Genomic DNA, 27,827 nt, shown 5'->3' with positions numbered 1-27,827 from the left:
TTTTCAGTTTAATATTCTTGCCCCCTTTTTGTATGTATTTCCAAACTGTAAATATTCATTGCTGTTTATTTTCCCATTGTACTTTAATTTTACCTTTTTCATGTACATTTTTATTACTTATAATTTTGTCAGTGCCTAATAATGGCAAAGTGCCATTTTCTTTTCTCAAGAACTCCATTTGCTCCCCAAACTTTAATTTTGTCATGTATGTCTCTAAGTTTAACTTCAAGATGAATGGGAAAAGGGCCGTGAGGCCTCAGACGCCCAGTTCCACTACAACGAACGAACGAAGTTTAATATTCTTCTACAACAACTGTATTCATGCATGGGCATTCATTTGTTTTCCTGCGTTTTATACGGAATTGGTATTAAACTATAATTTTAATTTCTTTCATCTTGTCTTAATTTTAACTTTTACCTGAATATAAAAGAATAAATCAATACTTCCCTTATAATCAATACACTCCTTATAAGTTTTGTATTTCCAGTGAAGTTGTTGCCTATTTTTAAATAACTATTTCAAATGTTAAAATTTTAAAATCGTTAATTAATTTTTAACTTTTGATTTAAATATTAATTAGTCTTATGGTTCTTAAAATTATGTAATTGTAATTCAGCTCAGATAGGAGGTACTGTATCGATACAAGGCACTCCGTATGTTTGTGCTCTAGTACAAGCTGTAGCTTCTTGCGGCGAAGCTTTTGAAATGCTTGCAAAATTAGGCAAAATACTGAAAACTCTTGTTTTTAATTGTTTTCCACGCTATAAAAAATTTTGCAGAAAAGCGTAGTAATATCTTTTGTCTACTTGTAATGTTTGCTTCATGGTGTTTTTCTTTTCAACATCATTATTTAGAATAATGATGTTCTTAAAAAAACAGCATTAAGACCTTTTATTACAAGTCGGCTGTTTTTCAGATATGTTTATCCACTTTTAACTTTCGCTTAACTCTTTCATCATGACGGACGAGATAACTCGTCTTCTAAGAATAATCGTCATGGACTTGGAACGAGTTATCTCGTCCAATACACAGCATTTCTCTATATTAATACAGCGTGTCTAGCGATTTAGTTATCAACATTTTAGCGCATTTCAGCCCATAGTATTTCGTTTTTACAATGTTTCGTCAAAATGGCACCAGCATCACAATTTTTAGTGCCTTTGCGGATTTTTCGCAACTGTAACAAAGGGTGAGGCAAAGGAGAACCATTGACGCAATGAAGGTGTTAATAAAATAATGATGTTTTTTAACATTATTATTAAGCATATGGATGTATTAAAAACATATTAAGACCTATTCTTACGAAATGGTTACTTTGCATATATGTATCACCAACATTTAACATTCGCGAAATAATGTTTGTTTTGACATCATTATCAAGCATAATTGTGTATTAAAAAACACCATTAAGACCTGTTCTTATAAATCGATTACTTTGTCGATAATACATCATCAACTTTAATATTTGTTTAAAAATGTTTCATATAACCACAAAAAAATAAGGAGTGAAATTGTTTCATATTACAGTTCCGTGACTTTTCATATTACAGTACAGAAATGGAACGAGCGTCTGTTCTGGTGACAATGAACAACAGGTTTTGGCTCAACCATGTCTTTTGTCAGACTTACATTTCGCACGATCTTCAGAAAATTAAAAAGTGGTAGACAAAACTGAGATGATTAAAGAGATTCTAATTTACTCGCAATTTCAAAAAAAAATAATAATAATAATAATAACTTTAAGTACAAAGATGCCAAATAGCATGTCTTTATGAGGAATCCTTTTCCAATGGCAGCAACATTTATGCGTCCATATTTGAATCTTGGTTTAATAAATTTGAGCCAGACCTTTGCCCAGCACTGCAGATAAATAATGCGAACGCACAAATACAGTGACACACAGTCTTTATTAACATTTCCCGTGTATTTTAATGAGTTTTCAAATTTTAACAGAATTCTAGCAATTTCAGTGTTTCAAATTTCACCACGTTATAAAATATTTTGCAGAAAGCTGAGCAGTTGTCATCTGTGTAAAACAATCTCTGTAAATGTGTATCTTGTTGCGAAATCTTGGCATTCGGGGTTCTGAAAAATGTTTTTTTAAGTAGTGGCAAAATTTAAAAAAATGATGTTTTTGGCTTTTCGTAATTATTAAAAAACTTCGATGTATGGGTGTATGGGTAATTTATATATAGGCCTAAAAAAAAAACTTAGGAAGATTTTGCAATGCTCAAGTAAAAGCGAAGGCAAATGATCCCATAATAAATTTTACGAAAACGTGGAATGATTAGCAACTCGAAGAAATTAGCAACTCGTCTTTGGAAAGAAATTAGCGAAAGAAATTAGCGTCCTCTTTCAAAAGAAATTAGCAACTCGTCTTTGAAAAGGTTTGCTATTATTGAAAACTTGCTGAAACTTTTTTTGTCAGAAAAATAATATACATAAAGATACTATATAAGAATAATACGAAGTGAAAAAAAGAGCTTCTGGATCAAAAAATTCGAATTCTTGTATTCAATTCACAAATATCAAGGATAGAGGACTGCTAATATACAAGAATATCTATAACTATTCCTCAGTTCTATGATCAGAAGGGCAGTATTGGCCCTGCTTATTGTTTACGCAATTTCTCCGCAAATCAACACACGCCGTCCAACTCGTGGCTTACGTATATAATTGGTTTCGGGCCAAAGGTCCTCCCGCTGCCCCGTAATATTAAATATTAAGCAGTTCTATAGCCAATATAAAGAAAACATACCACCAAATAATATTCCCATTGTATTTTATTGAAATTTTGAGTTTTTAATATAATGGTAAATTTTTATTTTAGACGACGAGTGTACGCATCATACGCACTACAATAGAGATTTATTCCAACGTGTTTACATGTGACAAGCGCCTAACTAGCTGACATTTTTCAGCAGCTTTCAATAAAACTTATAGCTACATAGTTTTGTTTCTTCCCCGTCGTGGCAACCTTGTAAAATTTCAGAGTAAAGGAAATAAAGATTTTGCAAGCTTTTGATCGTCCTTCCCGAGCTTCAGGACGTCCTTAAACACACATGTGAATGGCTACAGCTGGTAACTCAAATACACAAATTTTGGAAAATTACTTGTGCCAGAACAAAGACGGTGTTTTCTTGAACAGAGTTTGTAATACTAAAATTTCTAAAGGTTTCAGTCCCACTTTTCGACGAACATAAATTACTACCCATATATAAATGAATATGTTTTAAAAATAAAATATTTAAAAAAAACCATTCCTGCAGCAGCACGTCGTGGCCAAGAGGGTCATAGACTTCTACAATTTCGTAATTAACATCATAACTGTGGCAAGTTTTCCGCTCAGGCCACCTTCACTATCAATACAAGCTCGCACCCGTCACTTTGAACCTAAGTAAGCTTCAAGCGAGGGATCGACCATTGGGGATCGGGACCCAGTTCTTCACAATGACTGTTCAGCGCCTTAACCACTGAGTCATCACAACACAATACATAATCAATACGACACATTGATCTGTTGTGGATTTATTTATTTAAAACTCTCTTTGAGGGACAGGATAACCTGTTTGGTAGGGCGTTGAACCCATATCCCAGTGGTCGTGAGTTCGATACGCACCGGCCGAAAACTCACCGTGTGCAAAATTGTGACTGGTGCATGTTAAATCTGTCGGCGTCACAAAGTCCTCCAAGTTTCCATAACAAATTAATATATATGGGGAACTGGGTCGGAGTTTGACAGTGCTCGAGCTTAGGTTAAAATTACGATCTACGAATGATTGGATAGCGTGTGAATGTGTCCTCCGTGTAAAACGGGCTGTGACGTATGTTTGTCGCGGAATTCGAATTTTGCCATAGATGGCGCCAATGGAAAAAACAAGAACCCCCCCTCTACTTTAAAATAGGCTTGTCAGACAAGTGGTATAAAACAACAGCAAACCCTCTTAGAAAAGTTGAGTCATATCGGATACTCGGCTAACGGAACTGCATAGTTTAACTTAATGCAACCCAATAAAACAAGGGAACTCCTGTACCCAAGCATTAGATAAACATCCTCTTAACATAATGGAAACCTTTTGATTAATCTAAAACACATTTGTTTTACATGGGCGGGGAAATCTTCCACAGAAAGCCTAGTAGCTAGGCGTTCTGTGCTACAGAAATTTTTTACGCCATCAATATGGGCAACGCGAACTGGGGGGAAAAGAATATGTATCAGCAATTTTCGCTGGGCTTTAAACCCTGGACACTTTATCCTTGACGGGTTTTTTTTTTTTATCTTTCTCAGAAAGATCCTGGGCATCAGATGCTTCTGAGTCATCAAAACACATAAATTGATAATAATCGCTAATTTAAATTACATTTTTTTCTTCTTCAGAAAAGTGGCTCCTCAGTGCGCCAGATGTAAGAAGCCAATTGCACCGCCTTCTTATTCAAATGAAGTCACCAGAGTTCTGGCAATGGGAAACAGTTATCACACTACATGTTACCGATGTGAAGTAAGGACAAGTCTATAATTTATATACATATATATATATTTATTGATAAAATTAATTATGTGGTCAGAAATATGGTGTTTTTCCTTCTTCAGGATAGTGGACTTCGTTTTTCGTTCAATAGCAATGTTTGAGATTGTTATCCTCTGAATGATAACAACCTCGACCATGGATGGTGTTTTCCACACTAGGGAACGCTGCAAGCTCGGGTACCGCCTAAATTTCCGGGTTACTGTTTCCGTTGTATTTTAAAGCCATTTGGCATCATTGTGTTTTTAGATTCTTGCAAACAATGTATTTGATTACTTATTACTTGTGTTTAAAATGCTAACAATACTTGTGTTTACAATGCTTAAAGTGTTAACACTAACGTAAGATGGTGCACAGCTTGCAACAAGAACAAACAGTAATAAACTTATGGAAAGAGGTCATATCAAGACTGCCAAAAAAGCGAGTTATTCAAAATCTAGCAAACATGTCAACTTTTTTAACAATATATCTCTAAATAACTAAAACAAATTTTCACTTCAAACTCACCAGAATTACATAATAACATTAATATCTTATGAAATACGGCAGATTTGAGCTCAGAAATTATCTAATTTACTTCTTTCATTGAAAACAAAATTATCCGTTTGAAAATGTCACCTCGCAGAATAAACTGTAGTAAGCAGCTGCAAACTTTCTAACCGGAATTAGAGCAGGCATACAGCTCGAGATTGTTATTGTTTACATTTCTACTGAAAACACCATCCATTGATTGCAAAGATGAGGCTTTATGAGAAAAATATTTATGTTTTGGCTTTAAGCTCGGTTAACAGGTAACTTAGCTACGTCACAATATGAATATTTAACTAGTTGTCCACTGTTGGTACAAATGGGATGGAGCATGGGAAGTTCAGGATTGTGGGCTTCCTCTCTCGTCTAATAGCAATGGTCGAGGTTGTTATCCTCTGAATGATAACAACCTAGACCATTGCTATTGGATGAGAAAAAGCAAATATTGGGGATTTATGAGAAAAATATTTACGTTTTGGCTTTAAGCTAGGTTATTATTATTTAGCTACCTCAGAATACAAATATTTAAACAGTTGTTAATTGATGGTAGTAACAGTTAACTTAGCTACGTCACAATATGAATATTTAATTAGTTGTCCATTGATGGTACAAAGTTTTCTTCTTTCTTTTTCAGGATTGTGGGCTTCCTCTCTCGTCCAATAGCAATGGTCGAGGTTGTTATCCTCTGAATGACCGGCTTTTTTGTTTCGACTGCCACAAAAGAAGAGCTCCCAATGTTGCCAAGATGACAGGAAAAGCCAAGTAGAACAGAAAATAAACAACTATCTTCAGAAATAGATCTTTTTCTTTTTTAGTTTTGGAATTATTTAATTAGCCAAGTTATTCTTAGGTCATAATTGTCCCATATTTGAATATTATTATCTTCATATTACACCTTAGAGAGATACTCGCATGGCATAAGGCTAATCATAATAAGAATTAAGTGATAAGTTATTTATTTAACATCAAACCGTGGCACTAAAAACTTAATTCTTTAACTTTACAATTTGAAGCTTTAAACAGCTATAAAGAATTTCGAATTTTAGCTTTTAAGATTTATAGAGCTTTTTTTTTTTTAAAAAAAAAAAAAAAAAGAAGTAAAAAACACACATTAGGTCATAAGAGCTCGAACCGAATCTAGAGAATCACTAGAGAGAAAGTCTCAAGACTAAAAAAATTAAAATCTGGTTTATTACCAAAGGAAACAAAAATTGCAAGGCAATTAATAGTAACATCTCTAAGTTGCATCAGAGAATCAAACTGCTTTATATGTTTTTCAGTCCCCCCTCCCTCAAAAGTAATTTGTTGCATATCAATAGCAGTTTTGTTTCTTATTCGCTTAAATATCAATTTAATACCTGCAATGTGCTAATTTTTTTTAATATAGATTCTAAAAATATATATTGAAGTTTTTGTTACAAAAGGCCTGTATAAATTCGTTAAACATGTAACTAAAAATATATTTTTTTTTCCTTATTTAACATTGGGCTATTTTTCAAAGTGAAATTGGTTTCATTTTATTTCACAGATTTTCTTACTTTTACGATTAAGGATAAAAAAAATAATACTCGACGTCACTTGAAATTTTAAATTTATTTTAAAACCTACTTTTAAAAAGTTAGAAATTTTAACTCAGAGGTAAACAAAAAAAAATGCATAAAATATTTGGTATATATATATATATATTTTTTGTATAACTACATGCAAGCACATTCATGTTTAAATATTTTTTTTAACTTTACTAAACTTGCTTTAGTTTATCATTTATGTGATACTCTCTTATAAAGAGATATGTTGTAACACAATGTGAATACTTTTTTGTTATTTATCTTGTAAAAGGAAAACAACTTGAAAAATTTATTCTTAATCTTGTTTTTAATAATAAATTTGTTGAAATTAAACTTCTTCTGAATTTCTTCATCGAATTTTTTTTTTTATATATGCATAACATAGTGGGTCTGGATTTCAATATTTTCAATGTTTAAGATAGTTGTTCTTAAACAGTTTTGTGCTTTTTCATTAGACAAAAAAAAAAAAAAAAATCACACAATAAGTCGCTCAACAGAGGTGGGTCCAGTCAAGAAAAACCCAGTGAGTGCTTTTTTTTCACATAGGGCCATTTTTATCTCTATGGGTTCTTTCACATTTTATGTGTATTAAGTTTTTTTTTTTTTGTTATTATCAAACCAAATTGTTTTTTGAAACTATCAACTTGTTTAATAAATATAACTTTGCAGCTTTTTTTTTTGTAAAAAATATTACGAAGTAAAACAACAAAAATTTTGTTGATCTGGAGAGACTAGAATATAAGCTAATTGGCAGTTTTTAATTTTTTTTTAAAATTCTTTGATTTTTAATTTTAAATATATTAAAACATTATAGTGACAAGAATGATTACAAAAGGCTTCTCAGACACCAGAGAGGAGAAAAATAATTTCTCAGGTTCTATCTAAAAATCTCCACCTAAAGTGTAGTTCTATAAAATAGTATTAAAAAAAAACTATCAATCTCTACTAATTTAAAACATTTATTTATTTATCATAACAGAAAATGACAAAATCAAAAAAGTAATAATGAAGAAGCAGGTGTGTATAATTTTCAGAGCTGACAAACCATTAAAATAAAACGTAATGCTTCTTAGATGCATTGTTGTCAAGAAGTTACTTAAAATGAAAACTTTTACAATAAAAAGGAGAAGATACACAATAAAAGGAAGAGTAAAGGATTCACATAAATAAGAGAAGTTTTCACTCCACGATGCATATTATTCATGCTCCATAGACGCTCTCATCACTATAGGCTATGTACAAAAATGAATCCTCTTCATGGTGCTCCTGCAGAGGAAAAAAAGCAACATTGTTTATTTATTGCAACAATGGCATAATTTAATTTGAAAACAAATCCAATAAACAAAAATTAAATCCAACTTATAACAACTTTAAATAATGTTTTTTTAACATTTGCCTTAACTATATAGTTAGAAAAATTTTGTAAAATACAGTTAGGAATGCACTTTTTGATTTGTTGAATATACAGAGTACAGGTTGAATATACACCGAAGAGCCATTACATTATGACCACCCTGCTAATAACATGAAGGACCACCTTTAGCCCTCAAAACTGCTAGCACCCCCTGTGGCATTCATACCACAAGGTGCTGATATGTAGTCTGAGGTATCTGGTACCAAGCGCTCACCAACTGGTCCTGTAATTTCCTGACATTGTGAGGGGGTAGCGTGGCAGCACGAATTTGGTTCTCCAAGTAGGACCACAAATGCTCTATTGGATTAAGGTCAAGTGAATTTGGGGGCCAAGACATGACTTGAAAGTCACTGGAATGTTCCTCGACAATTCGACCCTTATGACATGGTGCATTATCCTGTTGGTAAACACCATCCCCCGCAGGAAAAACTGTTGCCATGAATGGGTGAACTTGGTCTGTAACTATGTTCAAGTAGCTTACAGACGTCAGGGATAGTTCTATGAGGTTTATGGGTCCTAATGTGCCCCATGAAAACATAGTTCCTGGGCGAGAAACCATGAAAACCTGGGCGAGCCCATTGTTATAGATGGAGGGTGGTCATAATATAATGGCTCTTCGGTGTATAGTGTACAGTGACAAAAATAAAATCCAACTTTTAACATTAAATAATATTTTTTTTTATACATTTAGGAATCCATTTATTTGATTTGTTGAATATATAGTGTACAGGTAAATGATAACTATCTAACTTTGACCTATAACACATATAAAAGTTGCCAAAATTCTTGAAGACTGAATTTTTTTATATGAAATGGGGAGAGTCAAATTTTCAAGTAAATATAAAAGATGATAAATTAAACTTTTATCACTTAAGAAACAAAATAGCTTGCTTTTCAATATGCAACAATATTTAATTCAGACGCAAAGAGTTTCAAGGCAAGGCTTTAGGTTTGCTTGTTAATGTGATGTCATGAACACAAAAATCAGGAATATCAGGACAAAAAGCTAAAAATCAGGATGGAACAAAATATTTTAAATTCAAGAAAATAAGGAATATCAAGATGGATAACTTCAAGCCCTGTAATTGATGTTTTAAAACAATTGTTATTAAGTAGATTAAACTACTAGGTCAAAAATTTATAACCCAAACAAATTCTACTAAAGGATATAATTTCTTTTTTAAAAAAATGGATAAAAAAGTTATATAACAGATATTTAAATAAAACTGAAATGAGAGTAAGTGCAATGTTTAATAAAGAAAAAAATTTAAATATAAAAAAAGTTCTAATTAAAAATAAACCAGAAGATAAACATCAAAACATAATTTTTGCAATCTGTCCCTGTTCCAATTTAATATTTTTAGATTTTGTTTTCAAATTGAAACTACTCCACAAGTCAAACAAGAAAATAAATTATTAAATGAGTGAACTTAATAGAACTTTTTGAAACTTATTTAAAATATTTTTAATGTGAAAACATAAGTAAATAGTTTTAGTACAAATGCGACATTTCCTAAGCCTTAGCAAATGATAGCATGCCAATCAATAGAAAGGTTTTATAAATTATATTAACAAAATAAATTCTAGAAAGTTTGACAGTGCTACAAAAATATGTAGCAGCATATTTAGAAAAATTGACAAAATTACATGATTCATATTTAAATTATATAACTAATATGAAAATGATTATTCTGGTCTAATGTACAAGTATACAACAAGAATTATTCAGAAACCTAACATTTAATCATAATATAGTAAATCCTCAGGCTGCCAAAACAGGGAAGTCATCCCCTCCGCAGTAGATCAAAACCGAGATGGCATGTCTGTGAATCATCCCAAAGGATGTTTCCAAGACCATCCACTATATCTCATTATGCCGCTCTAGTGGGATAAAGTACTACTAATATTATAATTAATTCAATTTTAATATCATGTATTATCCAGTAAACCCATTGTTTATAAAAAATTATTTAATTAAAAATTATGTAGGAACTTTTTAGCTATAAAAAATTTCTCCATGGCTACCTAAATATCCTCCAAAGCCTTGTTAGACAGTCAGACCTATTCTGCTTTGCTGAATATATTTAATAACAACAAATATTGAAAATCAATAAATGAAATTAATGCTGAGATCAGAAAATTACTGCCAAACACTTTAATTATATTAATCTAAAAAATCTCCCTAAATTGTAACATAAAAGATTTAAAATCAATACTTAGATTTATAATTGTTAACAGCTCATAGTTATTATCAGTAATATAAACTAAAACAGTAATGAGTATTAATGTATTAAGATTACCATCAGAGAAACCAATTAGTTTTATTAATTTTGGCTACATTATTTATATGATATCTATAATATAAATCATAATTATTGTAGTATATAATGTAAGTATAGTGCATGATTTAGTGTCCAATAATGTAAAAAAAATAAACTTATCCCAGACTTTTGACAGATTTCAACAGTTTTTTACATCAAAAACTCAGCAACAAAATTTAGATACGTAATTTAGAAATAAATAATTAAAAAAATGTACCTGGTACAGTGCACCCATTGTAGCACTAGTAGGTGGAATGACATTGTTCACAAAGAAGAATAGGGCATCTTCAGGCCTTAAGTGAATCCTTTTCCTGATAAGGAAATAGAACTGGCCCACTGTCAGATCAGAAGGAACAAGGTATTTCTTTTTATCCAAATCTCCAATACGAGCTCTTGGAGCTTTCTCAACAATCACCTAAAAGAATCATTTAAGAAATATAACTTTAACTTGCTTAGTTGTGAAGACTATCAATACAAAATAAACACTTAAATCAGGGTTGGCAAGATTTTGCCGCAGGTGGAAAAAACCATGGTAAATACCGGTAAAAACCGTCCTGGCAACAACAGGTTTTTGCCAAGCAAATTGGCAAAAAGTGGCAAAATCCTATATTTTCCAAGATGAGAGGACAAAAACACATTTTTGATACAAAATTATTCCTAAAATTGTAATATATACTATAAATATAAATAATTACAAAAAAAATAACGAAATTATTATTCTATAATTAAATCATAATGTAATAATATATCATTTTAGTAGGTTATAACATTGATTGGAAAATTTGTGATTATTCTCTTTTTTCCAGTGAAATGAACTTATTTTAAACTAATATAACTATAATTTAAAGCATAAAATATCGATCAACATGTGTAGTTAATGATTGTACAAATAATATTTTTTTATAATAATAATAATATCATACAAATAATGTTTATTTGTAAAAAAACATTTACTTAAGGATTCTAAAATGAAAAGAAGTCAAAAACTTTCAATCTTTTAAAAATTATTACCCTTATATTCATTATTAATACGTAAAAAATAATTTTGTAATGTATCAAAATTATTATTCCTTATGATTGATTTAAATTTGTTTCAAGTATTTTGTAATAATATTTAATCAGCAATTTAGATAATTTGGTTTTTGCCGGTTTTTACCAGTTTTTGCCGGTTTTTACCAGGTTTTTGCCACTGTCCTGGCAAAAACCCCTTTTTGCCGGCAAAAACTCCAACCCTGNAAAAAAAAAAAAAAAAAAAAAGATTTATAATTACAGGATAACATCTTGCTCTTAGCAAGGATCTAACTAATATTTCGCAAATATTCAATATACGGCCTTTTTGCTGAATATTCGGCTTGGTGATGATTTTAATTAGGACTGATTAAACACCCACATCAATGACAGAGTTTTTTTTTATCAGTTCCAATAAAAAATCTTGATTGTTCATATATATCTCTTCTTGTTTTTAAATTCTTTTGTTTATCAATTGATAGAATAATTATGAAAGTAAATATTGATAGATTAAAAAGATAAGCAAATTGATATAGTAAACAAGAATCCATCTTTAAAAACAGAAGTCATGGGTCCTACAGACCCTTAGTTTCTATAATATAACAGAAATACTACACTGCTCAAAAAAATTAGGGGAACCGTGTGCTCCCCTAATTTTTTTGAGCAGTGTATATATAATACTACTTAATACTTTTTAGTCTTTCTAAATATTTAAGATTTTTTAATTTACTTCTTTTTTACTACAAAAAACAACTCTGTCAAGTTATGTATTATTTTTATGAATACACATTTGTTTTAAATACAAAGATAATTTTGCTAAGCAGGCTCCGGATTGATGTTCTTTCTCTGATAATAAGAAGCTCAAGCTTCATTAAAGTTCTTGAAATTTTGCCACTTTGAGCATCAGATTTTAATTAAAAATTTTTACAATAAAAAAAAATAATAAAAAAATTAATAACTATCATCAACTTTCAAAGAAATTACAAATTTACTTCGATTGATGGTTGAGTTATTTGATCATTCTTAAGAAAACAATCGAATCTAATAAATCCTATTTCATATTTGATCTTAAATACTGATTAATGTATTTTAATGCACATAGCAGCTTCACCAACAAGCAATGCCCTTACAATATGGCAAGCCCCTTGAATGTCTATAGGATTCATTGAAATTGCAGGAACCCTATAGCATAGGAAAATTTAAGAGTTCTAGGTCCCTGATTATAAAGCTCACATTAGGCATTTTGATTATTCACATATTATGTTTTCAAAACAAGCGTACTTGGTAACAGAAAAGATGGCAACAACCTTAAAAAATCTCTCTTTTTGATAGTGCTAAAACACCAAGAACTTATACCGTAAGACACAGGAAATCAGTCTTTAGGATATAGTGATTTCACAAATTATTACATAATTTTACAGATAAGAAATAAAAATAAAGCATCAATGGTGAGCAATAAAAAAATAAGTGCACAGCCTCACGGATACAGCCAAAGATAGCAATTATTAGACCACCAAGGACAGTAAGAAATTTAGCTTACTCTGGTAATTTTTATAAATAAATTAAATTTGTACCAGATACAAATTGGGTTTAAAAAGAATAAAAAATAATTTTTAAACAAATTTACTAATTGAAATTAAAATATTTTATGCATTTAAAAAGAGATTAAGAATACTGAGTAGCAAATTATAAAATTTTTATCATAAATTTAGTAGCAAAACATTTAAAAAACCATGTAAGTGGAAATTCAGAAATTATAAACTTAATTACTAATTTTCACTATCATTTGTAAACGAAAGTAATAATTGGTTATTTAGTTGGTGTTATACCAAAATGAATTTAAAATATGGATTTAGAACATTATGTAGGTTATTCTTCAGAAATGAGTGATTTTGCATCTCTTAATTTTCAACTTTTTACAAGGCATACTTTCTTTTTTTATTATTATTAATTAGATTATTATTATTATTATTTAGGCAGAGATGTGCATACTTGTGAATATTACATATCAAATATTTAAAAAAAAAAAAAAAAATTCCCAAATAAAATANAAAAAAAAAAAAAAAAAACTCTGTTGAATGGAATTATTAATTTTTCCTTCAATTTTACAATTCAGTTTCACTTTCAGTTATACAAAAGATTTCTACTCAATAAACTTGAAAAATATGATTGATATACAAGTTTATGTTACATTTACAAGCTTTTTAATTAGATTAAAAACCTTATACTTGATTGTTTAACAATAATAAACTTAAATACATAACCAACACTCCCAGCAATTAATTTGCCCCCCTTCTCCATATTTAAATAATAATTAGAAATCTAAAAGAATTATTGCAGACAAAAAATATAGATATGCAAGCAACAAATTAAAATGCTGCAAGAACAACAGAAATTTGCTTAAAAAATTAAATCAAGGAATAAATGTAGTATATGAGTAAAATATATTACAGATAATAAAAATTATTTAATATAAATGGGGAAAAGTTAGAAATCTGCTATAATTTAATTAAAGAAAAAAAAAATATGCAATAATTTTATTATTTATCCACAACATATTTTTAATTTCACAAATATTAGTAATTCCTTGAACAAAGTCTGAATTTATAAGATAAATTTATATTATTACTTTACAATAAGGAATCAATAATTATTAACTGACACCAACTAACTGCAAAAGACTATAAAAAATTAAAAGATTTTGTTTTGATTGTCATGTCATTAAATATGGTATACACCACCTACACAATTTATCAACTCATAGATTAAGTAAGAGTTAAAATGTATTTGAACAAATTCATGGTAAAACAAACACAAGGTTATCTTAAAATAAATCTCCTGATCATCCAAAGCGATTGCGCCAGCTTGAAAAATTAAATGCAGGCAGGTAAAAACAAGAATTTGAAAAAAATGACGCCTTTAAAAAATACAATTCATTTTTCAATAAACATTAACAATGCAATCAGTTTTCTTAATTTCACTTATTAAAGCGTTTTACTGGACTTATCGTAAACACATTTTGATTTCTTCAATATTTAAGAGGAAACAATAGCCCTTGATTGCATAACATTTTGAATACCTCTACGGAAGAGTTAATGGATTAAACTGAAAACACACTTTCCCATTAAAACATGACTTATTGTTTGAAATGCAATCTTAAATTAATATATTTAATAACGATTGATTTAATTAATGAAACTTACAGGCACTCGATCAGGGTACTTCCTTCGGATTTTTTCACCTTCAGCTCGTCTCTTTTCAAATGGATGCTCTTCTTTATATAAGAATTTCATCGTGGTTACCATAAACTAAAATTTTTAATAACAATTTAATAAACAAATGTATAACCTAGAAGAAGATTCACGTTCTAAATTTTAAAATATCTCGAAAAAGACAAATGCAATGACACTTGTAAAAATTAGTAAACAACAAACGGATCAGTTCACTAAAGCAACCAATGCGTAAGAGGAAAAGGGAAAAATTAGTTCCAAATAAAATCGAGAACAAATCTATAATTTAATCAAGTAGGATCTAAAAATTATGAATAAAACCTAAAATAGCACTCAATTTTTAAATATATGTAGTTACAATTTAATATCATGAACGTGAAATTCTATTGCGTCAAGGCGCGTAAACATACAAAACCTGATTGCACATCAAATTACGTCACGAGCTGTCACGTTCATGTGATTGATGTCACTAGAAAATGAAACTAAAAGCCAGTAAAGGAAAAAAAATCCATTAAAACCTGATGATTAATGAAATTTTAATTCTTTTTTATAGATACAAATAGAATGACTCACTAAACAATAACTTTTAGAACTTCGAACTTGAATTAAACTTTTAAAACATTTTTAAAAAACATCATTTTACTTGTTTTAAGGGTTATTTTTACTGCGCTGTAATTTATTCGCATGCGCAAAATCTTAAACAGCGAGAATGGTCTGTAACTTTGTTGAATTTAATTTTTGATTCAGTTTAAGTTGAGAAGACATAGGTAGACAAGAACGCATATCATAAATAAAGAGGTATTCTACCCTAAACCTAAAGTGAAAAAAATAAAAATTCATTCCAGATTTTATCAAAATGGTTTTCTTATCTCTGCCTAATTTTATTACTAAAACTGGATATGATGTTCAATTTAAGCGACAAAAGGTTCTTAAGTTGACAGCGGTAAGTTTGTTTTCATTGACTTTGGTCTGATAATATGATTTAATAGTTATTAAGATAGAAAAAACGATTAAAGATGACACAGTTTTCTTCTACTCCCGGTAAATGATGTTATGTAAAGCTAAATGCATTTTGAGCTGCTTACACTCAAAGTCTTTTCGTTAGATTTTACTCTAAATTCAGAAGTAGTACAATTAAATAGAAAACTTTAGAAAAATACTAAAAAAGCCGCAAATGTTGCGAAAGGGATCTGGAGCACTAAATTTTCCCATGCTCCAGGGTTTCAACAATTTTATATCCTACAGACAATTAAGAAGCCTAACGACATTACCTATTGGCCAAGTTGCAGTATAAAGATTATTTTTCACATGAAAACATTTAAGTTTAAATATGAAGGAAGATTTATTACATTCAGTTCCTTTCTTAACAATGAGCAAATAACTTAAAAGTGAATTAAATTAAATTTCTATGCTGTGTGAGCTGATAATTACCTATATTATTTTTTGTTTCTTTTTATCATATAATGTTTAATAAAATCTGATTAATAACCCTAGTATTATAGAACAATGTGTATGTGTGTGTTAGTTCTTTTGAATTTTATTAAGTTTTACTCTTTTATAGAAATATTTTGGACGTAGGAGAAATTGCTATTCCATCGCAATTAAGTTTCTTCAAAAGGCTTTGAGATATGCAACTGCCACAAGGAAAGTCAAACCAGCATATGTGGGCCGAGTAAATATAACTATTTATTTATATATTTTCTTTTTATTTACTTTTGAATCTATTTATGAAAATTAACACTATTACGCTATTATATTAATACTATTATATTGCAAATACACAATAATTTTTAAAAATTTTCTCTAAATCATAACATTTACTTTTTGTTATATTAATCAGACAAAGTTGCTCTTCCACGTCTGAAAATATCAATACCTTTAAGTTTGCACTCAACATTTAAACAAATTATTTGTTTCTTAAACAATGCTTCCTTATACAAAAAATATTTGAAACAAAATATTATTTAGTATAATTTACTATTTTCAAATATAGTAATGATTTGAAAAACTTTTGATTGGCAATACTGTAATCAATTCCACTCAAATGTTAGTTATTGAATCTGATCATCTTTTGACATTATTTATTGTTTTTTTTTATAGTTAATATCTTTTGTTATAATTTTTGAAATGTAACTTATAAAATTTCTATATTTCAAATACAATATTAAGTAATACAGATAAAATTTTCAAAATGCAAAAATTTTGCATATTTTATAACTAATTTAAAAACTACGGGAATTTTTTTCTTCTGTTGAACTGTTTTATGCGAAATTTGGAATTTTTTAATGAAAAATTTATCAACATTGAGCCATTCTCTTTTTTGCCGATGCCTTCTTTTGCCAAAAGATGCCCTTTCCAGTTTCTAACACATAACACTTGTTTCGATCTATAATAAACACTTTTTTTTTATGATAGAAATGCCGCCATATTTCCAAGTTTGTTAATTTTTGTAATTTATAACTTTTTAGCAATGTGTTGGTTAAATATTAATTTTTAATTATCTTTTTTTTTTCATTTAATTGTAGCATTTCCAAGTGTTGAATCTTATATTACTAACCTGTAAAATAAATTTAATTTGCTTCTCAGCTAGATTTCTTTATATGTTCAAAACTGTATTTTTTTAAAACTATTATCCATTTTGCATTCCTCATAACTTTTTTTCTTTTTAGTTTCATCATTTATGGTACTTGAACTTGTAATGTTTTTTTTTTCTTTGTTTTTGAATTGTTTTATTTTATCATAAGATCAAAGATAATTGAAGATTTTAATCTTCAATTATCTTTGACTATTGCAGTGTGCAAGATTTCTAAGAGTGTATTAAATTTTCCCTAACACATAACACTATTTATCATAGAACTGCTCAAAGAGTTTGAAAACTTCTGACAATTTTTATAGTTACTCCCAAAAACTCTGACCATAGTTTGGAGTTTTCAGTGATAGGCAGAGTTGTTTCATTTTCTAGATTTTTGCTTCAATCTTTAAAGCCGAGAAAGAGGCTTAAATGGTTCTATTGCTGAATGTGTCTTGTTTTTTTTTTCTGGGTGAGTAAGAAAATATCAATCTTCTAAGCACTCGCTTTCTTTAATCTTTAAGAAGATCGAGACAAATGTTTACATTTTGGCTGTAAGGCCAACGAGCAGTTAACTTTGCTTGTTAATAAAATGAAAAAATCATGTTAAATCATAATTATTCTTAAACTTAATTTGCTGTAAATTTACATCTGTTATTTATTATATCGGCATTTTTCGTTCAATGTTTTCCTAACTCTGAAGGCATGTTAAATTCTTATTTCCTGATCACTGCTTCTGTCTTATCTTATAAAAATAAACCTGCCTCTTCTCTATTCAATATATTTATTGTTTACCTCCGGATGCTGGAAATGCTGAGCATATTTGTATAATTGCAAATGCTGAGCATATTTGCAGTCACTCTCTCAAACCATTAAGTCCTAGAACGTAAAGATCCGATCATTAGATTAAAACGGGTGGTCCGTTTTTTGTTTTTCGCACTTTACTTTATTTATTGGAGGATATAAAAAAAGGCATTGATCACTGTCAATATTCCTTTAATAATCGCAAATATTTTATTATTTCCTAGCGTTTCTTAAATCACTGTCGAGATAAGCATAGAGTTTGAAAGTTAAAAGAGCGAACTCGTAAAAAGTGCTTTAGAGTAAGAAACTATTTCACATGAACATGAATTAATACTTCTTAATATCTCCTCATGTTTAACCAAGTCAATTTTTAATTCAAAACCATTTTGAATTTTTATTGAAATTAAGTTCTCCAGTTAAGTTTGTCTTCTAAAAGTAGCGAAATAGTAGTTGTAATAGTAGTTGTACTTCAGTACAATTGTAAGAAAGATGTTGTAGTTAACTACAAAGAAAATGTAGTTTTTCCGACCACTGGTTGGGATGGACTAAACCAAATTTTATATTTAAATCTCCTCTATTTTGTTCAGCTGTAATAACTTATAATTTGTTAAATATATAACCTTTTATAAAACCATATATGTATATTAAAATCATTATATATTAAACCTTTATGTAACCTTTTATTTTCCTGTTTCTAGCTGAGGGTTTCAAGAATAGATGCTGCCTGTCAAGAACTTAACACCGACTATAGAATTTTATCCACTAATTTAATTAAGGTATTTATTGCATTTTCTTATGACATTTTGTTTCAAAATATTGCAAAAATATCACAATATAAAATTTAGAAAGTAAAGATATATAAATTGATTATTGACTAAAGAAGAGTAAGGAATTAAATAATTGTTGTAAATGAATCCTCAATTCGCTTTAAATTTTCAAGTGAACAAGATACAAAAACTGTAAGAAATGTGTGATTTATTGTTGCACCTTTTTATTAAGAAATCAACAGCAGGGATTATTAAAATATCATAGTCTGGCAATTTTACCTGTTTTGACCTCTTTAGATGGATTGGGCTTCAGTCCCCATTTATTCTTAAAGTTCAACTAGCAGTTTTTCAGCAAAGTAGTTATGAAGCAAGACTATTTCGAATTTAAGTTTATGTAGTAGTTCAATATTCAGAGGGTTATTTTGTATTATTATCTAGATGCCATTTACACATTTTATTTTTAAAATTAAGTTTATTTTTAGTTTTTTTTTTTAAAAAAAACATTAAGGAAAAATTCTGATTTCTAGTAACAAAAAATAATAAAATTCTTTGTTTTGTCAAAACAAATTCTTTTTTTCAGTTGTAACAAAATATCAGAGAAAATAATAGAAAATTGGAAGAGATCACTTAATGTAATTTAGATAATTTGTATGGCAACATTACAAACATTATGTTACAATTTTCATTTTAATAAATTAGTTCATTTCTTTGATTGCAATATAAAATGGGCTATTCTATTATATTACAATATATAAAGACCTTTATATGTGATAATGGTATGAAAAATTGATTATGAATAATTATACTTTAAAATAATAATTTTCAGATGTGATTAAATTTAGCAATATTAAAGTATACTTGATTAGTTGAATAAATTTTGATTCTACCTCATTAATTTCTATGTCAGTTTTGTTCTCTCTATTGTGCAGAAAATTCTCAATTTTTATGAGTTGTAAAATTTGAGCTTGTATTAAGATTACAATATTTTCTTTTTAAATATACATTCTGTTATGAAATAAAATTTATTTATTAGTTATATGGTTACAAAATACAAATTAAAATTAATGTTCACTACTATTTTACAATTTGTGAAAAGCCGAATATTCAACCGTGCAAATTTTTGTGGAGTATATTTATTGTTTAGAAAATAAATCTATGTAATGTTGTTTTAAATGCCTTTTTATTTTTTTATAAATAGCTTTTGTATTTGTTGTTTAATATTGATTTCAACTCTAAAGCTTTTGGGCGGAATTCTTTTTATACACATTTGCTAGTTATTGTTTCCAAGCATTAAGAAAATAGCATTTTGTCACTGAATTTTTCAAATTAAGTTCACCAATTTACTTTCTTTACTACAGTGATTGCCATTAAAAAAAATATTGGATTTTAAAATCAAATTCACAGAAATTGAATTATAATATTAAAGCACATTAAAATTATCCTTCAAAAAATCATTATACTTCCATTTTTTGAAAATTAGAGACTTGATGTAAAATGTTTTGCTATTGCATCCTTGAATTTTAATTTATTGCAAATTGTTCAAAAAAATAAAGTTACAACCACTCAGAATTACTTAGAACATAGCCATTCATGTTGAATACATTCATTAAACAGCGTATACAGTGATGTTGGTAAACAGAAATTTTGATCTATGAGAACTATCAATAGATAAGCGGTGTAAAACTTGGGGATTTTTAAATGGTCAATCTTCACCCTTTCCCTTTGCAACCGTAAAATAATAGCAAATTTTACTTAAATCTTAAATTTTTTAAAATTGTTTTTCAAACAAATCTCAATAAACTTTAATAAAAAATAAAAACTTTGAAATAACATTAAAATTCTCAAATATAGATTTTCTAATTCAGTTTAAGTTCAAAAAGTTATTTAAAAATTAACTCTTTAATTTCTATATTTTTGTAATGTTTTATTTGCTTTATATTTTTTTCCATTTTGTATTTACAATTTTTTAAATTATGGTTGTTGCCCTTAGTATCCTTTTTTTTTCCTTCACCAAAATAGTTTTGAATTTTCATTAATAATTTTTCTTTATTTATAGTGTAATCTTGGTCTCAGGAACAATGTTCTTCAAGATTTAGCGATTTGGGAACCACGAACATTTAAGGTAATTATATGCATTAACTGGTTATACTTAATAAAAGCAAGAGCTTTTGATATTTTTTTCATAATAAAATAATCTAATTTTTGAACTTTACTTTAATCCTTCTTGTTTTTATCTATTTTTTTGTGGATGCTATTTCTTCAGTGTATTATTTTTACCTCATTATTTGTTACTATGCTTTTATTGCATTATTCCGTAAATTTGATCAGGGATTTTATTATTATTAGTTGGATTTTGCTTAAGTTAAAAAACGTAACAGGTCTTATAGCTTTTGATATTAATAAGATAACATGCTTAGAATTTATTTTTATTAAATGTAATGTCTAGATAAATTTTTGCATTTAAGAAATAAAAATTTCCTTTTTCATGAAGTGTTAATTTAGTGCTACGTCATGAAGTCTTATTTAAGCACTGAGCAATAAATACAAAATTCACTATTTTAAAGTTTAAAGAAGAGTTTGTCAATATAAAATATTGACTTTTATCCAGGAAATATTTATTTTTTATTAAACCAAAGCTTGACATAGTATGCTTATACACATATTTCAAATATGAGTTTTTTTTTTAAAGAAAAAACTTAAGAAGGATTAAAAGCATTTAATTTCTCTATTATGTATATGAAACTTTTCAAAATAAAACTTTGGAAATATCTGGCTACTCTTACTAAATTTCCCTCTATTTGTATTTATTATTTATATTATCTATATTTTATATAGATTATCTGTTGTTTTTATCCCCGATTTACATATGAGAAAGATATAAGCCAATATTGGCACTACATTGTTATTTTGTATTCAATATAATAGTTAAGGTAAATGTAAACCATTGAAAAGTAAGTCAAATATTACTAGCAATCTAGCAATGCATAATCAAGTACTACCTCATGTTAACAGAGTGCAAATTGAAATTTAAATCAGTAGATTGTCTCAGTTGATAGAATTGCATGTTAAATACAATATAACAAATAAATCTATCCTTTTTATGCTTATCTATTTCACGAATTTATTTTTATAATCTCTTTACTAGTGTTTGACAGATATTGCTGTGACAAAAAACAAGATAGAGGCTCCAGATCATATTAAGGACTTCTTAAAAATGCCCGGAAATGTCATTACAAGAGGAATGTTGTAATTAATTTTTTAAGATCCATTTTCATTGTTACATTCACATAAGTGCATTTTGCATCCATGCTGTAGAAAATAAAAAATTTAATAAATATGTTGAGTAAGAAATTTTATTTTTATTTTCTCCGGTCTGTTGGTCAATAAATTCATGGAAACCATTTCGGGGGATTGAACTTAGAGTCGTCGAGTCAAATTTGAGATATTCTTTCGTAATCAATCTGATGCTTTTGGGAGACCTCCATCTTGGAACTTGCATTTTTGATTTTCCTTCCTTTTATGTGTTTTTGTACTTATACTTTTGATGATAGTGTATTGTTTAATAGCAAAATACCTTAAAGAAAAATGGGAAAAAGGATTCACTTAACTAGATTTGAAGAATAAACACTTATTTGAATTTTCCCTCAAAAGTTTATACATTTTTGATTGTCATTTTATTTCATTAATTTTTTTAAATTTGCTTGTAAAAAGAAAAATAATAATTGGAAAAAAAAGCATACATTTATGAAAAGAATACTCCAAAATAAGCTTAGCATCAAATAAGAATAGAAGCACTGAATTGAGTTATGACATCCAGTAGTTTTCTTCTTCAGGGATGTGATTCTTCCGTGGATTTCCGCTTTTTTTCAGATTTTTCCATTTCTCCCGCTAATTTCCGCGGAAATAAGTATTGAAGCCCTCATTCCTCCCTCTGAAGTTTCCCTAAAAATCATTTCCTTGGGATAAAACTGGTTGACCTTTGTAATCAGGGATGAGATTTTTCTGCTATTTAGAGGATTTTCGCTTTTGTCTCTCGAATTTCAGCCTTTTTATCAAAAACTCTAAAAGTTTTGTTTTTTTTAAAAAAAAAAAATTTTAATTTATAAATATCCCGCTTTTTTGTGAAAATTCAGTCATTGAGATAAAACAATAATACTTATTTACGATTTTCAAAGATAAACAGAATATTCAAACTACGTCCTAGCTGCTAACCCTTCCACCTTTTACTTATTTTTGCTATTTTCCCCGATTTTACGCACAGAAAATAAGATTTTCCGTATTTTTATCCGTCGCCTGATAGCTCGTATTTTCGTAATTCAGACGTTGCTGCTTCCTGTTTGCTGGCTCGAAAGCAAACGAAATAATAATTAAAAAAATAGCTGTGGATTTGCAGTGAAAATATTTATTTACTTTTTCAATTAATCTTGTAAATTTTTATTTATTATGGCTAAGCAAAAACAATACAAACTAGCCTTTTAGAAATCCCTAGCCCAGAATCTGCTAATATCTTGATTCTTATTCANAATATCGTACATTGCGGTTCTTATTTACGAGATTTAAAAATCCAATATCGCGATTTGTATTTACACGCTTTTAAAAGCTTATGTAGCGCGAGCTTATAATCCAATGTGATTCGTTTATGCGGTTGTAATATCAAACATCGATTTTCGTATTGATGCGAGCTTTAAAAATTAGACATTTGGATTCATATTCGCGCAATTTAAAAATTATGCATCTTGATTTGTATTTACGTGATCTAAAAATTACGCATCATGATTTATTCTCTCAATTTAAAATCATGCATGTGATGCATATTCATACAATTTTAAAATTAACCATCGTGGTTTATAATTGCATGATTTACAAGTTTAAAAATCGCACTTTTTTGGTCAAGTTTTTGGATTTTGAATATATATATATATTTTCTTGGATTCACTCTTTTTCACTGCTCTCATCTCTGCTTCTAGTAAAGAGGCTTCAAATACTTGATAACTTTATTTATAAAAATGAGAAATTATATAGTAAAATGATTTGTTAAATAAAGATATAATACAAAAGAAATAAAAAATGAATACTTTTAATCAATGATTGTCCCAATTTTTTACAAGCAAATTATATAAGACAAAAAAAAACTACACATGCAAATTTAATGTGACAATGATTCAAATGCAATCTACAAAAATAATTTACTGACAAATTCATACAAAAAAAAAAATGTCATTTTATATAAAGATGTTTTCAACATAATACATAGAAATCTCGTTTATGAAACGGATGCAGTCCCTCTTTAAAACTTTTCACCACATGCGACAGAACTTTTGAGAGTTCATCACACTACCTCCGGAACATGAAAATGCATTTGCAAACTCTGGCATCTGTTGCAAAGTGGCTAACACCCTGCAAATAAAAAATATTTTCTTTATTTGTAAAAAAGTACACAATGTGCAAAAGGGGTGATACATAAAATTCAAGAAAATTTATTTTAATGGTACACTACTTTGATGTTGCAACTTAAAATTACAAAATATACCCTTTACAAAAAGGAGATAATAAACCATATGAAATAACACTAAACTAAATGAGCTGTGATGGCTCAGTAATAAAGTCATTGTAAAGAACTAAGGATTGATGATTACCAGCTTGTCTGGCTAGTAATTCACAATATTCGGAGCCTTAACGGCCATGTACCTCCCTGGCTCACAATGGGCTATTGCAGGGATGCTTTATTTAATGTAAAATAAATATTAAACGTGATATATTGCTGGTATTTCACTTAATTTGAATCAATGATATTTAAGGCGTTATGTTGAACCTCCTGTCTTTAAAAAAATTAGTCAAGATAAACTTTTATTGTTAATTTATTCCTCTTCTTATAGCATTTCCCAAAACTTAAAATATCTTCACATAGTTTAACTTCTGGGAAATTTTTTTGTTGATTCTTAAATTATACAGAAAAAAAGATTAGAGAAACCTAAACAATATTTGAGAATTACAGGAGTAAGTAATAATAATGATTTTTAATAAAATATGCATTGTTATAAATGTTTTTTTTTTAAATCTTAATTCATCTTAAAATATAATAAGTAATACAAACAATAAAAATGGAGGTTAATTTATAAGACTTATTTCCTTTGAAATCTAAAATTGTAATTAGTAAAATTTTTTTTAAACTATTTTGTTTTATTTTGAAACAATAAACCTTTAAGATACCTTTTAAAGTCGTCACTCATTTTGCAATACACCAAGCTAATTGGGAAAAAAAATTGTATTTTCTAATCAGCCTAACACTTTTTAGGCTCTTTTCAAAATTCCTATATACTTTAATGCTAATAAGAAAATATATTGCTCATTTCCAAACTATCAGATCATTAGAAATGAGCGTATTTAGATTAGCGTAGACTTGATTTACCATGTATCTTTATTCATAGCATGGACATAATACAAGAAAAATAAAAAACTGTAGCGAAATCAAACAAGGTGAGTAAATCTTTCTAGGATTTTAATTCGCCTGAAAACAAATGGAGTAATGCAAAATAAGAGCTTGATTTTCCACTAAGACATAATTTCAAAATGAGGTTGTAAAAAGGTACTAAAATTGGAACTTATTTAATTATTAAAATAATCTAGAGACAAGGGATAGAAAAATTACCTCAGTTCTTCAGGAAGGTGAGTGCTTGAATCCTTTGATGACATTAATTTCTTGGGATTAATTATTTGGCACAAGGACTGAAAATTGAAAGCATAAACATTAGTTAATCAAATAAATGAAATACATTTTTTTTTCCAGTTACATTGAATCATAATTAATAAATTCATAGCTGTCAACATAGATAGGCAAAAATGCAGCATATTTTACGAAATAATGTAAATGTCATGACAATTGTTGTAAAATGTGATAAATAGGACTTAAGGAATATAAGGGATTTTTTATAGTCAATAAAGTAGAAAAACTGCAATATTTTCCAGTAGTTATTAACATTAAATGGACGTGAAATGTTATGTACTATGTTTACTCATAATTTTGTATAGTAAGTGGCATTTAATTCATCAAAGATAGTTAAAAGGTTTTTTAATAAATTTAAAAAGAGAGTTCTGAATAAAAATAAATGCAATATTTTAAAACAAAAAAAAAAGTATGAAAGGCATTTTTATAAAAAAGGCTAACTTCATTATGTATTAATGACACTTATTTAAATATTTAAACAAGCAATAATCAGTGTAAAAATTTTATTTAAACAGGAGTTTTTTTAAAGAAAACTTACTTAATTTTAGGCAATTTTCAAAAACCAGGAGAATTTTTATACAATCAGGGGAACAGACAATACAGTAGAGTTGGCAGCTTTATAAATTACTTTAATTAGACATTTGAACATTTAGTACTTTTTAATAATTCTAAATCAGAATAGGTAACTCTTTCAGAGCTATATGAACCTAACTTATTGAAGATATTGTAGCTAAGTATCTACGTCACGTGAATGATATTGTTAATAAAATGTACATCCACTTTCATTAATAGCTTGATGCATACATAATACCTTCTCAAGAAATTTGAAGAAAGAATAAACAATAAATCCCTTTAAGAGACCCAATAAAAATTTTAAAAAATCCTATGGGTTAGGTTTTCTCTAAAATGACATTGGTATTTTAGAGCTCGAACTTTCATGTCTTATCCTTTTATAGCATATATTTAATTGTGCATTTGTTTCAATATTTTTTTTTTGGGGGGGGGGAATAAAAGCTCATATCGGATACCATTACTTTACAATTGTAATTTTCAAAAAAAATTCTTTTTAATAATAAATTTAGAGATATTATGATTTAGAATTACTTTATACAAATAACGTTTTGTTACATGTGACAAGAATTATTTATTTGAGAATAAATGATATAAAGAACAGATTATTAATTAAATAACGTTTTGTTTTGTGTGAGAATTATTTGCCTGAGCATATGACATAAAAAACAGCTGATTATTATTTTAATCATCTTTTGTTTCACATGTAGCAAATAAGTAATGATGTTTTGTTTCACGTGAGAATTATTTACCTAAGTGATTTAATTATATGACATAAAAACAGCTTATTATTTAAGTGATGTTTTGTTTCATGTGACAAGAATTATTTACTTGAACATATGATATAAAGAACAGCTGATTATTTTTTAAATAACATTTTGTTTCATAGGAAAATTATTTGCTTGAGTATATGACATGAAAAAGAGTTGATTATTATTTAAACAATGTTTTTTTTCAAATGACAAGAATTATTTACCTGAGCATATGACATGAAAAACAGCTGATTGTTGTTTACGTTCATTCCAGGCAATACACGTTCACTAGATTCTTCTTGGGCATGTCTTTTATAAGCCTACATAAACAGATGTGATATGTTTTATGAATCATTAGAATAACAGCACATAAATGAGCATACTTTACATTTTTAAATATTTTTTTCACACTGTTTTGCGATGTAAACACTGAAAGCTTTTGTTACTCTTGCATATAACATCTTCAGTGTAGCAGAATACAAATAGAATTATTATTATTTTTTTTATTTATTTCTTTACGACTTGACTCTGGTTCCGATCTAACGCACAAAAATATGCTATCACTGAGATTATTAAACGTACCCTGGTAGATATAATGACACCAGACGATCTCATGGACCCTCTTCATATGAATCAAATTTAGATCTTTGCACCTAATTAACATCTCTCGGGGTTGCATAGCGACCACCTGCCCTGCCACAAACAGCTAATTGCTCTTAATGCTTTCTTTTAATTCTACTCATTTCACTTCATTGCTATTTATTTGTTTTTAACTTTGGAACCCTTTTGGTTCAATGATATTTTATATTTTATATTCTGGAAGCCTGTTGGTTCAATTTCTATGTTTTCAATGTTTTATTACGTTTAAATTGCTTTTGCTTGTCTAATTTACCTTTTGATCCAATGTTTTTAATGTTTACAATCTTTCACTTACCTGTTTACCCTCTTGGATCCAATGTTATATACTGTATTCTTTTTCAGATTGTTGTTGTTAGTAATATTCAAAGATACTTAAGAAATCATGTAATGCTATATCAAATTCGTC

At 28.3% G+C, this 27,827-nt stretch overlaps 4 protein-coding genes across 7 annotated transcripts in view; 2 read left to right on the top strand and 2 right to left on the bottom strand.

Moving 5' to 3' along the window:
• LOC107444312 (Wilms tumor protein 1-interacting protein) overlaps positions 1 to 6,956 on the top strand; it is a 40,602-nt gene extending 33,646 nt beyond the window's left edge. For 2 of the 4 annotated variants that reach the window (XM_043050984.2, XM_071187177.1), the window contains exons 7-8: positions 4,380 to 4,500; positions 5,690 to 6,956. In XM_043050984.2, the coding sequence (XP_042906918.1) occupies positions 4,380 to 4,500; positions 5,690 to 5,821 (253 nt within the window). In that variant the 3' untranslated portion in view covers positions 5,822 to 6,956. Of the gene's footprint in view, positions 1 to 4,379; positions 4,501 to 5,399; positions 5,556 to 5,689 lie in introns of those variants that run through there. The other 2 variants (XM_043050982.2, XM_043050983.2) reach the window with 1 other exon arrangement.
• Positions 6,957 to 7,564: 608 nt separating this feature from the next.
• On the bottom strand, positions 7,565 to 15,067 carry LOC107444313 (Autophagy-related 8a). Its single transcript, XM_071187175.1, has 3 exons — positions 14,570 to 15,067; positions 10,576 to 10,773; positions 7,565 to 7,889 (listed from the first exon to the last, which is right to left on the bottom strand). The coding sequence occupies exons 1-3, from the start codon at positions 14,669 to 14,671 to the stop codon at positions 7,824 to 7,826; spliced, it is 366 nt and encodes a 121-aa protein (XP_071043276.1). The 5' UTR covers positions 14,672 to 15,067; the 3' UTR covers positions 7,565 to 7,823.
• A 274-nt stretch (positions 15,068 to 15,341) lies between these two features.
• LOC107454868 (mitochondrial ribosomal protein L20) lies at positions 15,342 to 22,087 on the top strand. The gene is made up of 5 exons (XM_016072200.3): positions 15,342 to 15,539; positions 16,158 to 16,268; positions 18,668 to 18,745; positions 20,793 to 20,858; positions 21,882 to 22,087. The coding sequence occupies exons 1-5, from the start codon at positions 15,453 to 15,455 to the stop codon at positions 21,984 to 21,986; spliced, it is 447 nt and encodes a 148-aa protein (XP_015927686.1). The 5' UTR covers positions 15,342 to 15,452; the 3' UTR covers positions 21,987 to 22,087.
• A 1,710-nt stretch (positions 22,088 to 23,797) lies between these two features.
• LOC107454867 (endothelin-converting enzyme 2) overlaps positions 23,798 to 27,827 on the bottom strand; it is a 47,166-nt gene continuing 43,136 nt past the window's right edge. The window contains exons 16-18 of the mRNA XM_016072199.3: positions 27,007 to 27,102; positions 25,386 to 25,462; positions 23,798 to 24,133 (exon numbers count right to left, since the gene is read on the bottom strand). Coding sequence (XP_015927685.2) covers positions 24,034 to 24,133; positions 25,386 to 25,462; positions 27,007 to 27,102 — 273 coding nt within the window. The 3' untranslated portion in view covers positions 23,798 to 24,033. The remainder of the gene's footprint in view (positions 24,134 to 25,385; positions 25,463 to 27,006; positions 27,103 to 27,827) is intronic.

Source organism: Parasteatoda tepidariorum, chromosome 10 (genome assembly GCF_043381705.1).
Source record: "Parasteatoda tepidariorum isolate YZ-2023 chromosome 10, CAS_Ptep_4.0, whole genome shotgun sequence".
In the NCBI taxonomy this organism is placed as follows: domain Eukaryota; kingdom Metazoa; phylum Arthropoda; class Arachnida; order Araneae; family Theridiidae; genus Parasteatoda; species Parasteatoda tepidariorum.
This window is presented reverse-complemented; position numbering and strand designations above follow the sequence as displayed.

What these genes read in the sequence shown, in the direction of transcription:
- LOC107444313 (XM_071187175.1), bottom strand. Translation starts at nt 14,671, where the DNA reads ATGGTAACCACGATGAAATTCTTATATAAAGAAGAGCATCCATTTGAA. An exon ending in AGTACCCTGATCGAGTGCCT is followed by an intron (nt 10,774 to 14,569) that starts GTAAGTTTCATT and finishes TGATTCTTTTAG; the next exon opens with GTGATTGTTGAGAAAGCTCC. An exon ending in CAATGGGTGCACTGTACCAG is followed by an intron (nt 7,890 to 10,575) that starts GTACATTTTTTT and finishes TTTCCTCTGCAG; the next exon opens with GAGCACCATGAAGAGGATTC.
- LOC107454868 (XM_016072200.3), top strand. Translation starts at nt 15,453, where the DNA reads ATGGTTTTCTTATCTCTGCCTAATTTTATTACTAAAACTGGATATGAT. An exon ending in AGGTTCTTAAGTTGACAGCG is followed by an intron (nt 15,540 to 16,157) that starts GTAAGTTTGTTT and finishes ACTCTTTTATAG; the next exon opens with AAATATTTTGGACGTAGGAG. An exon ending in GGGAACCACGAACATTTAAG is followed by an intron (nt 20,859 to 21,881) that starts GTAATTATATGC and finishes TCTCTTTACTAG; the next exon opens with TGTTTGACAGATATTGCTGT.